The sequence below is a fragment of the Hyaena hyaena genome, unplaced genomic scaffold, assembly GCF_003009895.1.
Source record: "Hyaena hyaena isolate Hyena2069 unplaced genomic scaffold, ASM300989v1 scaffold_424, whole genome shotgun sequence".
NCBI lineage: Eukaryota > Metazoa > Chordata > Mammalia > Carnivora > Hyaenidae > Hyaena > Hyaena hyaena.
Window position 1 is genome coordinate 789,427 of NW_024081054.1, and position 15,288 is coordinate 804,714.

At 35.4% G+C, this 15,288-nt stretch overlaps 1 protein-coding gene across 5 annotated transcripts in view; it reads right to left on the reverse strand.

Moving 5' to 3' along the window:
• Window positions 1-6,766: 6,766 nt before the first annotated feature.
• PCDH7 (protocadherin 7) overlaps window positions 6,767-15,288 on the reverse strand; it is a 420,500-nt gene continuing 411,978 nt past the window's right edge. For 3 of the 5 annotated variants that reach the window (XM_039252578.1, XM_039252577.1, XM_039252576.1), the window contains exon 3: window positions 6,767-7,467. In XM_039252578.1, coding sequence (XP_039108509.1) covers window positions 7,091-7,467 — 377 coding nt within the window. In that variant the 3' untranslated portion in view covers window positions 6,767-7,090. The remainder of the gene's footprint in view (window positions 7,468-15,288) is intronic. The other 2 variants (XM_039252583.1, XM_039252579.1) reach the window with 2 other exon arrangements.

Below are 15,288 nucleotides of genomic sequence, written 5' to 3' on the forward strand. Positions count from 1 at the left end.
GCAGCTTGGAAAATTTATATTATCTTTGTTAATCACCTTCCTCCATGCAGTTTATAAACAAGTGTTAGAGTAGGGATAAAGATAAGAGAAAATAAACAATTGGAAGTTCAGTCCCTATTCACTTTTCCTTCCAAGAGCTCAAGTAGTGATATTGTAAATTTCCATTAAAATAAAGCTGATTGGGTTGCAAATCCTCTAGTTCTTGGTTAGCTACCTAACATCCTACCACCTCCCGGGAAAATTAGGTTTACTTTTGAGAGGAGAAAAACACAAAGCAAGTAACTTAAAGTAGAGCAAAGAGCTTTGAGGTGGGGACACACACACACAGACACACACACACAGACACACACACATAAAGATAACATATAAAAAGAGAAAAGGGACAAGACAAAAACTAATAAATAAATTTCTTTGTGAACTCAGCCTGTTTAAAACCAAAGTAAATTTGAGAATTCTATAATTATCTGATCAATTTTGATAGGGCTGACTGTCAGTTGTAATCACTCATATCCCCACACCCAGACTATTGATCCAGCCAATGTCCATCAAAATCTCTTGGCCTGATAGATTAGACCAGGGGCATTCAGCAAGAAGAAATAAGGCTATGCTGTTTTCAAGATTTGCAATTCACTGTCAGAGATCCCATACAAATTACGATCACTGCCGGGTGTGTTATGTAATGTCAAGTGAAGATAATTACCTGCCAATCTGCATAATTAGTGCCCCCATCCCCCCAAATTCCCACTTTACAAATGCCTATTTTATTCAGGTAAATGAGGAGAAATCTTTTTCTTGTCATTCTGCTAAATCATGCAAAATGTTTTGATTGGTACCTAAGCCAGCAGGGGGAAAATGTTAATAGTGGCAGAACTTTGCATTGAAACTTTTATTCAATCTGAGAATAATTTAATAAAAGCAAAATCCTTCATACATGGCTCATCTAATAGCTTTTTTCACCTTATATTGCAGGTATTATAGAAATTTTGTGATGAATCTTATAAAACATTTGTAAACCATAACGTGTTCTATAAATGTAAGATAATGTTGTGCTAAGTCAAGCTTTGAAGTAACTAGATGAAACTCTCCCAACGAATCAGAGATGGTAGAATAATGAGACTGAAACCTTGGGAGCAATGCAGGTAACTTTTGTTGTCCTGCTTCATGTCTGTCTACCTTGTTTCTAAATGTAACAGTGTATTTTTACATTTATGAGATTTTAGAAAGATTATATTTTTAACATAAGCATGTAAATTTAGGGTAAAGAGAAATATATACTTGTCAAATATAAGTAGAACATTTAAAACAGGAAAACTTAATGATTTCATGTTATTACTGTTCTAATGACTTCTGTACTGATGTTCGGTTCTCACCATTAAGAATGCAGAAAGCCCAAGGAATGAATGTATCATTGGTTCACCTCATTACAACTTGCAGCAGACTTTCTCACCATGCTTCACTCTCAGTTCCTGCTCCAGAGAAGGAAGGCTGCCAGCTACAATCAATTTACAAAGATATCTTTGACTTAAGAAAGAATATGTCATTCTATATAAAGTTATGTTGGATTTTCATCCAAGCAAGGGAAAAAAAAATGGTAGAGAAACTTCCATGCAAGGATCTTGAGAATGACTCTTTTCCCACATAGGTAAGTGTTGGCAGTGCTGTTGTGAGATGGGACAAAAATTCCATGGAATGTATTAGTATATATAGAAAGTATTTTCTTTCTCTTCGAAGTCTCTGAGTTGAATTACAGAAGAGAATTTGCCTGCTTGAATAGACACCACTTAAACAAAGATGATAACCATTATAGTTAGGGGCATAATCTGATTGCAAAGAGTAAACAGAAGAGTTATATATATATATATATATATATATATATATATATATATACACACACACACACACACATATATACACATATATATAAATCAAATATATAAATATATATATTTGATTAAAAATATAAAAAGATATAAGAAGTAGAGGAAGCTTAACTAAAGAAAAATTTGAGTAAGGTAAAAATTCTTTTTTTTTTTTTGCTTCCAATTTTTTCTCTACATTTCACATAATATAAGGTTCTTTAAGTGTCTCATGTATTTGTGGTCACCACTATTTTAGATTAAAAACAAACATTTCCTGAACAGATACATTTTGACTTAGAATTAGTTTTACCTTAAAGGTGAAATTTCTCTAGATAACACCTGAAAGATCAGTCTTTATGTTAATGATGAGAAATTCTTCGACTGACCACTTAGCATGTGAAAGCTAGCTAGGTAACTGTCTTAAAGATTATTTTGATGAAACTGAAGAATCCATGTTCTCTTCTATTATAAAACAAAGTGCGATGACAGCTATGCATGGCGTCCTCTGAATCAACAGTTACTGCTGCATTATCTCCTTTACTCCATCTTAATTTAGCAGAACTCAAACCATTTTAAATCAAACTGGTACATGCATCCATTCACTTCTCGTCCAATCAAACTGGAATTACCTGTCAACAGAGAAGTACACTTACGAGTGTGAAACCATTTGACCATGTTATATTTTAATTTGCAGAGACAAAAATGACAAGCAATTTATTTACAGAAAACTGTACAAAAGCAAATTAAATTATGTAAAGTTTTTCATAAATAGTTGGACGAGTGTTTAATACATTTCGTCATGTTTAGCATAGTTGCGTGCATAGTGACTTATAATAAACGATGATAAATTGTTCTCTGCTTCACTATCAACATCCAAGTAGCAGAACAATAGTCAATGATTAACATTACAAACAGATCGTACCACACTGAATGCAAGTGCTTTAAAATGTAGGAAAAGTTGTCTGAAAGTAAACCCTAGGTAGCTGAAAAAATGATGCCTTCCTCCAGATGTTACCTATTCCTCTGCCTGGGTCCCAACTAACCAGCTTTAGATTATTCACCATCATCTTCACTTTTTTTCCCCACTAAGTTCACATTGTGTATTTACCGTTGATACAATATACCTAAAATTACTTTGCTCTTTGGATTTCTCAGGCCTGTTTTTAGGATGGCTTGACTCTTGACGGCTTCTTCTGGTCTGTGCGTTACTTTATTTTTTTATAAGACAGCTTCCTAGGGTAGCCTTTCAGCCAGACATCTTCAGTACCATCTTAGTTTTTCTTTCCATAAAAATAATGCCTCCCTTGTTTTCTGAAACTCAGGCAGCAGGCCAGTCAGAAACCATACAGAAATGATATCTGGAGGTTCAGAATGAGCATTAGATTTGAGACTGAAGCTACAGACATACACTTAAATTTTAATACACATAAATTTATATAGTTACTCATTAATTTATAAATGTGTCCTAATGTATAATGCATGCAAAGTTCACTTGAGATTCTTGTGTACAGAAAACAAGTATGGTTGATATATTGTCCAACCAAAATGAAACAGCAGCTAAGAGAAAAATAACAACAAAAAGGAAATAAAGGATAGAAATATGAAATCAATATTTGATCTTGCAGAATGGACTGATTTCACCCCTGATACTATCGTTCTGTGTTACTATTACAATAAACGCTTTAGCCTTCTAGTCAGAATTAAGCAGCCCATATTAATTAATGCCTTAGTTCTGTTTTATGAATGAACGGTATTTAAGACTGGTCCATTATCTGAGTTTGTCAGAAGGCAAATTTTTAATATATTATTTATTATTTTCAGAAAATAAACATGGATAACTATACAAGATCAAAAAAGTCGGGAATAGCCCATTTTCCCTCATTGTCCAAACCCAACAACCGTTTTTTTACCGTAACAACAGGTATAAAAGGCACAGTTGCTTATTTTGCATTCACTCATTTATTATTTTTTTGTGTCTTTTTATTGATTTTTTTCAAAAGCACTCTATATATGGAGTGGCACCAGATTTAACTTATTCAAAATAAAAGTCATACAAACACAAAATATATTTCTGTGTCATGCCAGCTCATTATATAATAAACATGTTATGAGAGCTAATTCTACTAGAATTACTGCAAATAGTTACAGTACACTGAATTTTATTCTTTCACACCCTTTTTAGTTCTAAAGAGAGGCTCACGAGTTAAATGACAATGATATGGCTGTCTTGAACGTGGTGCAAACATCATTGGGGAATGTGGATCCAATTAATCCGAAGGTCCAGTATGACCCGTATTAGCTTTACAGACCATGGGAGGGTTTTAAGATAGAGTGAAATGAACTATCTAATGGTGTCAAGTGTCTCATGAAAGAAAGAAAAAATGCATTAAAAAAAAGTTTGTTGAATGCCTGTGTTATGCAATTGAGTATTTGCTTTGTAACGTGCAAGAAAAAATATGTATACATTTCATAAGTATCTTTAGAAGTATTTTGTCTTAATAGGTACTTACAGATTATACAAGGCAGAACTGCTTTAATGCAGTTTCCTAACAAGGTACTAGAATTGCATCTTTCCATCGTGTAAATAATAATCAAACATAAAAATGTTCAATTATTGATATTTTAGTCCAAAGTTTTTGTTTCAATTACATATCTTCTTTCATCCTAACTATTATACATAAACTAACATCAAAATGAAAACTCCATTTAAGAAAGAGCAGAAGGAAATGAGTTGCCCACCAAACAGAGAAGTGGTTTTCAAAGATAAACATTTTGATGAACTAGTAGTGAGTTCACAACCTCTAGTCCAGGCTGCTTCACCTTATAGTCTAAGAAATTCTGTAAAGAATAAAACTATCCAAAGCTACACTATTTCTACAGTTTGCTAGAGAGCCATCAGGCTATGTCTTAACCAGGTTGCAAACCATCACTATTGGGAATATTTGCTCTCTTCACCTGTTATCCCCTATTCTGTCCCTGGATTGTCACTTTTGTCTGAATGTCCCAGCTCAGTCTCCAATTATGTTAAATCATCTTCTATGGAACAAATGACTCAAAATCCATATATTCTGGCTTGGATTTTCTTTTTTTTTTACACTGGAAAAACTGCGTATTTTCCCACATTGGGATGTACATACAAGGAAACATATCACTGCCCAGAACTCCTTTCTTTCATGTTCAGTCTGGATTTGTTTTAAGACATAGAAAATAATGTTCAAAATCACACTTGTGACAAATAAATTAGGGCATCACCTTGTTTCAATGTCGTGAGTCTTAAAAGAGAGCTATATTGCACAGGATCCAAAATTAATGCACTTGTGTTGTCTGGAAGAGTGTGTTAAACACATAAAAAAATACAATTGGTAATTTGAAATGTAAATAATAGGACCAGCAAGCATGACCTGGATTCTACAATGATAACAGTGATTTTTAACTTAAAAGACTGTGCCCACATAGCCTTCTTTCACTTCCTTCCCACAAATATGATTTTTTAAAAGTGGAATCTTCCCTGATACTATTGTTTGAAACTAAACTGGAACCTAAACTAATCACCTACTAAAATACCAAAAATACATCACTTTAGTTTTTCACTTTCTGAGCTTTCAAAGAAAATTCATTTTAAAAGAGAATGCATGCCACAATAGCTAAAACATGGAAAGAGCCTAAGTGTCCATCAACAGATGAATGGATCAAGAAGATGTGGTTTATCTATACCATGGAATACTACATGGCAATGAGAAACAATGAAATCTGGCCATGTGTAGCAACATGGATGGACCTTGAGGGTGTTATGCTGAGCGAAATAAGTCAGGCAGAGAAGGACAAATGCCATATGTTTGCACGTATAGGAGGATTAGGAGGAACTTGACGGAGGACCAAGGGGGAGAAGAAAGGCAGAAATGGTGGGGGAAAGGGAGAGAGGCAAACCATGAGAGACTCTTGAATGCTGACAAAAACTGAGGACTGATGGATGTGGGGGGGAGGGGGGGATGGGCATGAAGGAGGGCACTTTGGGGATGAGCACTGAGTGTTATGTAGAAACTAATTTGACAATAAACTATTTGTAAAAAAAAATAAAATAAAATAAAATGTAAAATTATAGCATCATATTTAATAACAAAAAAAATAAAAGAGAATGCATGTTTTCGGGTATAGAGACGATGTAAAATAAGTTAGTGTCTGAGTATTTCTGTGGGTGCATGATTCGATTGCTTTTGTTGCTTAATGGGTTTCCATGTCAAGACCAAATCTACCTCATGATTTCCCTGATCTGCCGTGTGATCTTTGGCCTCTTAATGACACAATTGTTCCAGTTAGTTGATAATAGTGGTGCTGTTCTGAAAAAAAATATATATATAATTTTTACAAGTTGTAATTAGTGTAATTGATACATGTGGTCAAGATTGTGTGTATACAAAGAATATTCAATGGATGTACGGGGTTGAAGTTGATACTCCTGACTTGAAAAGAACAACCATATGCTAATTTGGGACCGCAATCTCCAACAGGGATATAGTCTAGTTGTCAGTCGCTGTTATGTGAATATTACACCTGTGAGATTCCCAACATGCCTCTTATAGAGTCCCCCTGCGTAAGAATGTACCTTTACAGGGACTCTATCATTTTGGGGGGATTGCCTTTCATGGTGATTAATCACATTCTGATGGTATGTCTGAAATATATTTTACCTGATAGGTTTTTGTTTTTTGTTTTTCTGTTGTTGCTGTTTTATTTATTTATTTATTTATTTAGTTAGTTAGTTAGTTAGTTAGTTAGTTAATTTAGACCAGCCGGATGGCATTTGAACTAAATTGAAGTGACTAAATCATGCTTCAGCTTAGGGATAATGAGAGTGTGTTGTGTTCTGCTAATCAGGCTTGTTACCATGAAAGAAACTTGCAACCATCTTTTTTTTTTTTTTTCTTCCTTGGAGGGGAATGGGGAAGAGGGATAGCAGGTGTTGGGAATAATCGGTGAAGGGGTTAGACATGCAAGTAACAAGGATGGTTTCTACATTGTACATTACAATCAGGCTAACAGTATCACTAAAGGCCTGATCTGGAGGCAGAAGTGGCAGGCAAAGCTTTGTCTCTTTGGTAGCCCCCTCTTTTTGATTAAACGGTTTTTCTTTGTAAGGTTTTTTTTGTTTTGTTTTGTTTTGTTTGTTTGTTTGTTTGCCCCTTATTCTCCTTCTCATACATGAAAAGAACTTTGCTGTTCTTCTTTAGAGCCTACAGGTAAACTTCTCTTCTAGTGAGAGTATTGACAGGAGATGGCTTGTATTCCCCTGTTTTTGTAAGGGGAATATCCTCAGGGTTGGCTTCCTCATTTTTGCTGAAACTAGCTGCACTGAAGGTCTCATAGGAGGAGGTCAACTTTTTGTTCAGGAGGTTTCTGTTGCGGTCACCCATGATGGCGGCCTCGCCATTGGCCAGCTTTTCCTGGCTTCCTCGTTCATCAACAGGCATGAAAGTGGAGAGTTTGGGCTGGCTCTTCTTCCTCTCTGGAGAAGTGCGGACCGGCATCCAGCAGGAGTCTGAGTGGCCGTATTCATCACACTCACGGGTACACTTCCCAGTCAGGGCTACATCTGGTAGAGGTCTTGAATCTGAAATTCAAGGAACAGGAGACATTAAAGGTGACCATTCTCCAAAATGGTGTTCCTGATATGTATGAAATTGGAAAAGAGAAACATATATATACATATACATATATATGTATACATGTATATATGTATATATATATTCTTGTATTATTTTCCTTTTTTCAACACCCCATAGTTCATCATTACCATAGAATGGCTTTGATTTCATATCCATTAAAGATAAGGTTTTGCATAAAGAACAAATACTATGGAAAGAGAGGCATGAACAAACTAATAAATTTAAGTCTGTAGGATAGATAGGTACACATGCATTTGTAACAGAACAGAGGCATGTGTATATTCTCAAGTAGAAATAAAGTGCATATGTGTATTTGTATGGCTATAAATTTTTCCACATGCTTAAGAAAAGTTATTAAACCCAAATAGATGATTTACCCTACTTATAAATTATCCCAGAAATCGTGTACTTTTGCCAATTGGATTTCATTCTGCTTATACATTATTCATGGATGCAAATATGCAAAACCTTATATTTAAAATACATTCTAAAATATCAGGGTGACTCAGAAGCAGAAGCTAAATTGACAGCAGATTATTTGGTAAAAAGTAAAAAAAGCAAAGTACAAGTAGGTTATGGGTGTGAACATATTAGCAACGGCATCACCAACCCCACCCTAGCCCGCACCCACCTCCCACCCACCATGTCACATGACCTAATATGTGCTGTCGGATAATCCCTTAAGTGTTGACTGAAGAAAACATTTGCCAGTGTGTTTGCTGAATAAAAATATTATGTTAAATGTAATGTATTGGCTAAATGCAGTCAAACTTCTAAAGTTTTGATGAAATAGTGTGGACCCCTAATGAACGGTGTTGCCTAGTAGAACTGGAAATTTCTTTTATTACTATAAAGCTAACCTAGACAGTTCTTAGGGATCAGGATTTGAGATGGAAACTGAGAATTATCTGTATATGTAAGTAAAATCATTAATATGTGTCTGTGTTTGGAGAGTATGTATGTATTTTCTTACTATTACAATTTTTTAACAGACTATTTTTATTTGAAAGAGAGAGAGAGAAACCTGAGGTACATCAACAGATTCTAAAATAATACCTCTGGGGTCTTGTTTGATATGTTTTGTAGTTTATTTTATTGCCAAACAAAGTAACATAATATGACTGAGCTCCAATTTATATCATATGGTGTCATGTTTTTCCTTCCTTCCTTCCTTCCTTCCTTCCTTCCTTCCTTCCTTCCTTCCTTCCTTCCTTCCTTCCTTCTTTCCTTTTTTTTCTCTCTTTCTCTCTTCTTTTTTAAAGAAGCTTTGAACTTAAAAGAATGAGAAATTTTAACCTCTGCAAATATATCCACAACAATGGAATAGTGAAATTTGCTTCTACATAGCCCTGGGTAGATTTGGTTTAAAATAGAAGAAGGCATTGTTTACATTACCCCTGGTATATTTATACCATCTGCTTCTGTCTCCACATACCATCCTCTGTAATTTAACATTACATTCTTATTTGGGCTATTATTTGTATAGACTATTTCAGAAGTTTTACTCTGCCAAATCTCCTAAATCAAGGCAGCCCAACGCATACCATTTTTTCCCCTTGCAGTGATGGATAACTGGAATATTGACATTTGCCAGCCAATTGATTTTTGAACCTCTATGGCCTGAGATTTTTATGCTGTGTGCTGAGAGTTCAATGAGGAAATGCCAGTGCTCTTCACAGAAAATCTAGAATGGCTTTTCTCTTTCCCAAAGGTAAAATGCAAAGATGATTATTTATTGTAGCTGCACATGCTGTGCTATTTGACTTCTAAGTGGGGAGACCCTACAATTTTATCATTGAAAGAAAAAGCACTTTCTTCTTCATTTTTATGCCAAAAATTCCCTCTCGTGTCCCTCAGACACAATTTTAGAAGCATTTCAAAAATCAAACTATTGGCAATTTTAGGAATGCTTTTTGTAATCTAGTTTATTTAAATGAACAAAATGTGAGTTCTTTGGGAATATGTTCTATCTTGGGATGCTTTGTTTATTTGAAGCTGACTTAAATGACTTGAACAGGAAAAATCCTTATAAAAGGGACAAGTGTAAGATCAGATCTATTTTACTCTAAATATTCCTTGTTTTCTTTTTTTTTTTTTTTTAATTTATTTCTAGAAGAGAGAGAGAGAGACAGCGTGGGCAGGGGAGGGTCAGAGAGAGAGGGAGTCACAGACTGAAACAGGCTCCAGGCTCTGAGCTGGCAGTCAGCACAGAGCCCGACGCGGGGCTCGAACCCACGAACCGCAAGATCATGACCTAAGCGAAAGTCGGACGCTCAACCGACTAAGCCACCCAGGCGCCCCCTCCTTGTTTTCTTTATTGCTTTAACAAGTTCAAATTTTTCTTTTTCTTGTATGACAGTGTCTCTCAAGAAAACAAGAAAGTAATCAGGAATAAAGCTACTAAAATAGGAAAAAACCTCTTTGAATGTGGTTGTAATTCCCTGTAAAAATGACCTAGAATGTTCACCAATCGTCTAAGATTACTTAAGTCTCACACCATGTGTCAGTTTACTTACACAGTGACTTATATGTTCTCCGCTTTTGGGGGATTAATTTGTGTTTAAGCTTTAAATTTGTAGCACTTTGTTTTTCTTTTGCTTGAGAGGCATTTAGAAATAGCTCAGAGAGCTCTGTAATGTGCAAACAATTCTTCTTACCTATTGTTTTACTTGGGTACCTGAACTCCCTGCCGTTCATAAGAAATTATATTTATTTAGATTGACTCAATTTCTCATCAAGTAGAAATTAAATACTCTTCAATTTCTTCCCTCAGCCTTTACTTCATAGTCTGGATTATTTCCTGCTAAAATGGATTTCCTCTTATTGCATTTACCAAAGGCAACTTGTCTTCTCTGCCATCAGCCACATGTGGGCTGCCACATCTCTATCCAAGAAGCATAACTTTGAATAAGAATCTCCCGTCACTTCCAAAGTCAAACACTTGATTGGGGACCACAGTGGAAGTTGACAAGCCTAATTGGCTGAGACATGTTGCAGTGTTTGTCATCAGATTTAGAAAATAATCAAGAAAGGCTATAAGAGATTCATCATGAGCAATCAAAGCTTCCAATCTTGATGACTCAAATGAATCCTCAAAAGAAATGCCAATGATTAACAAATGCAATTTGTATTATGATGCAATTTATTAAGGCGAGGCATGAGTGGAATAGTGTTTTTCTGTGTTTCTATATTTTCTTATTTTAATTAGGCAAGTCTACTTTTTTTTTAACACAAAAGTTATAAAGGGTCTTGAAGAAGCGTTCAAGATACTTCTTTTTCCCTTTCATAAAAGATACATTCTTAAAATGTCCTGCTTTGTGGAATGATAGAGGCAGACCTTATACAACTAGTAACCATCTTTCAGTCTTTCGTTGAAGGATGTGGTTTTGATACCTATCAACATTATTTCATGCTTTGGTTTAGTACTACGTCTTTTCATTTGGACCTTAGTGAAGATGGGAAATAGTTAATGACAACTCTTGTTAGTTTTTATTGAGTAAATCAATAAAAAGTAAAAGATCCTGATCAAATTAAATGGTATGCTCTATCAGCACTTTCTCCAACAAAATCAGTTCCTTAGAGTCTGCCCCTCCATACCTCTACTTAATCATATCAAGCCTTGCAAAGAGTGGATGTGGGAGTGATATTAATAAGATCCTATGGCTGCTTTAGCATTACCTGTGGAGTTCGAGTTAATACTTTAGAGTTCGAGGTATTTACTAGAACCATTATATCCCCTTGGAGAGTAAAAGTCCTGTCTTAGACATTAAGTTAATTTTCTTTTCGAAAGTCCAGTTTTAAGCCATCCTAATAGCTCATAGTTTATAACATAAAAAGTACTTTCCCTCATCTACTCCTTTTACCTATCACCTCAGCCCAAGAGCAAGGAGCGTGGCAGCAGTGAGGGGCCCAGCCTCGGGGAAAGCTAAGGCCAAAGAATAAGTGTTTTGACTTTCACTTTAGTTTTTCTCATAACACCATAATGCTCCTTCTTAAAATGTAACAGCTGAGTATGTAGAGGTCAACTACTGCTACCCACAACCATAAGGAGATACTAGAGTCTCCAAAGGAAGAGGAAAACAAAGTGTCTGGGGACATAGATTCCACAAAGTCACAAATCTTACTACTTAATGACAAAAATGGTGTCACCTCCTGAAAACTATACATTTCTTAAAGTAGAAGAAATTATGAATTTAAGAACTCAAGCTCTTTCTCGGAAAAGAAGTATAGGCATCTTGACTGGGCTCGGTAGCTGAGCTGGCGTGGGAAACTGCTGGTACAGTGACCTCAACAATAAGTGACAGACAGACAATATGTGGAATCATCAGAAATAGCAAAGAGAGCCTAGATTTATGCAGGCATTTCATGTTTCAGAAGCTGTCCTATCCAGTTCAGAAACCAGTACAAGCATCTTTATTACAGAAGAAGACTGTATCATGCAGACTCGAAGACAGCTCTGTACCAGTAGGGTTTTTCATACGCTGATTTATGCATTCTGTCAGAATCCTGGGCACCCACTCTACTTCAGGCCCTTGGCTTGGGGCTGAAGATACAAGGATATTTTTGTCTCCTAAGAGAAGTCATGACAATATTGCACTTATAGTTTTAAAGTATTTCCAATGCGGTTTTCTTTTAAGTTCAGATATTTAAAACATATGCACCATTTCCTTATTTGATTAATATACAAATTACTTAATTCTCTGATCACGTGATAAATGACTTTTTAGTCAACGTGTAGATGTTCATACCATTCCTACAATTTGTATTTTTTAAGTCAATACTAGAATAGTCTTAACATTACTTGAGAACATTCTGCAAATGACAAATTGTGTCATTCTCTCCTTCTGGAGAGAAATAAAAACACATACAGGTACCCTTTGCTTTTCTTTCTTTTAAAGTATTTTCTTTTTATATTTCTTGATATCCTGTTATATAAAGACTTCTTCTTCTAGAGTCACATCTAAATCTTGGTGGAATTTGGTGGACAATGAAAAGACTTTACGAAAGGATGAACAACAACAACAAAAAGTAAGACAATTGGTAATGACTTACCAACAAATGTTTTAACATTTTACCTTTCTTTTCTTAATCCAAAAGGAAATATCTCTTTTACTCAAATAACTGAATAAAGGGCTTTATTTGAAAATAGCTGTAAGAAACTGATTTACTTTTGTTTTACATAATACAACTGGGAAAATAAATAAACTCTTTACTGGAAAATTATTATTGTAGTCAATCAAGATTACATGTGAGGGGATGAAATCCAAAAAGCTCATACAGGATTGGAGTTGGCTTTTTAATGTAAACAACGTAAAGATCCCTGCCTTTTATCTGTTTGGGGAATTTGGGAAAATTGGAAAGGTAAGCACATAGTAGATAATGGAGAGGGTAGGAATCACTGATGCGGACAATCGGTTTGTAATCCTTTAAATGTCTGAGTGCTCTCTCAAAGAAGGGGGGATTTATAGTTACATAAGTGTCAGCTACAGCTACAAAAAAAGGGCTTACATTTTTTAAATAGTGTTCTAATTTGTCATAAAATCACTTGATCCAAGCAAATTAGAAGAGGATATAAGGCTGGCCCATCCACCCAACCTTGACTTCAGTCTTACTTATAGACTCCTATGTAAATCCCGATGGGGACAATGATTTGTGAAAAGAACAGATTTTTTTTTTTTTTTTTTTTGTCTCAGCATTGTTGAGTATGATTCTGGGTGCAGCATATAGAAGCTGTATGACTTTGGATGTGACCTCTCTGAGCCTCAAGGTCCTCATGTGTGAGATAATAATACCTACTTCCTTACGTATTTCCAGGATAAAAGAATTAATCTATAGAATGCCTATGGTCTATGGTGCAGTGTAGATGTTCAGTCAACAGTAGGTCATATATATAAAATCTCTGTACTCTTCCATAAGTGATAAATATGTTATTTAGGGAAACAGGCTCAGGAGCCAGGTTCCTTGGATTAAAACTCTTAATTTTTTTCACTTTAGGGAGTATGTAATTATGAACAAGTCACTTATTTTTTTCTTAAGTTTATTTATTTGGAGAGAGACAGAGACAGAGAATGTATGAGCAAGAAAGAGGCCTAGAGATGTGGGGAGAAAATCCCAAGCAGGCTCCATGCTACCAGCACAGAGCCCGACACAAGGCTCTATCCCACAAACTGTGAGATCATGACCTGGTCTGAAATCAAGAACTGGATGCTTAGCTGACTGAGGCACCTTGATGCCCTACAAGTAACTTGATTTATTTAAATTACCTCATCTATATAACAGGTTTAAGAATAAATTAACTTTTTAGGGTTATTGTGAGCAGTAAGTGTTTTAATATAAAGTATTTGTAATAATTCATGAACACACAATGAGCCCCAAATAAATATTACCTACTTCAGGCATACCATCCCTCATACCCAATTCTGTCCTCAAAAATGCTTTGAAAATCCAAGTTTTGTTTTTGTTTTTCCCCATAAATTTACATCTGGATATTCAATCCAAGACTATGCTTCATCTTTATCTTATGTGGTATAAATATTTATATTTTGCTGTAGAAATAGTATGTTTCATTAAGAGCACTGTCTCAGATTTTTTAAGTAATATATGATAGATACATGGTAATACTTTTTTCAGCCTATGAAGGACTTTGAATTTGGAGATGTATTTGGGTAAAAGGTTTCCAGATAACTTACTGTGGAATTAATACCAATCATCAATCAAAAGGACATGTATTTTGAGTTACTTTTCCAGTCGTACTAATGCCTTTATGCTTATAGACTCTGCAATATACCAGAGTTGTCATCTCTTTAAGAAAATATACAGGTTGCCATTTCCTGGATACTCTACGTCAGGTGCTTATTTATTAAGACTTTTCCAGAAAAGATGTATTCAGTATGTGTCATTATGGTTGCTCAAAACAAAAAAAGATGATCTATTTACAGTTATCTTTACAACCTACACAGAACAATCTCACAATTAATCCTTTTATTTGAAAGAGATTTGCCCCTTAAGTACCGGATTGTTAGCTTGCTACCTTGCTTTGTCTGCATGGGTCATAACATAAGTTGCTCTGTTTCTAAGAAAGGCCAAAAATTAGCAATAAACTAATCTAAGACTAAGAGGTTGAAATCTAAGAAAGACAAAAAATAGCAGGGCAAATGCCTCAGATTCAGTGAACCCTTCATACGGCGGAAATAACGAAACAGAAAGCCATTTAGCCAAAGAGCTCTGTAGACTTCATGATCCATGTACACAATAGTTTTAAATTGTGACATGAGGCCAGGAATTAACCCCCTATACACACTCATTTGGCAGGTGACACCACTGATCTTATGTCAAGATGTAGATTCTATGTACATCTTGAAGACTGGCCAGTTTTGATGACTGAATGTGGCAGAAGTGAAACGTTATTTCCACACTAGGTTTCAAGAACTCTAGCAACATCTATTGCATTTGCCCTTGGAACCCTGACATCCCTACCCCAAGAGAAAACACAATCTAGTTTCTCTGAAGATGAAACACTATTTGAGAAAGAGTCTCAGCTGTCTCAGCAGAGCCTAGCTCCAGTTAGGCAGACTCCTGAGTGAGCCACGCGCAAGTAGTAAGGGTGCCACACAGCCAGTCCACAGAAATGTGAGAAGTAATAAACCTTTGTTGTTTGAAGCCCCTACATGTTGTTTGTTTTTGTTTTTCTGGGAGGGGGAAGAGTTCATCAATACAGTGATGGATCACCGAGATAATAATCATGGGGGGTATTATTATACTATCTA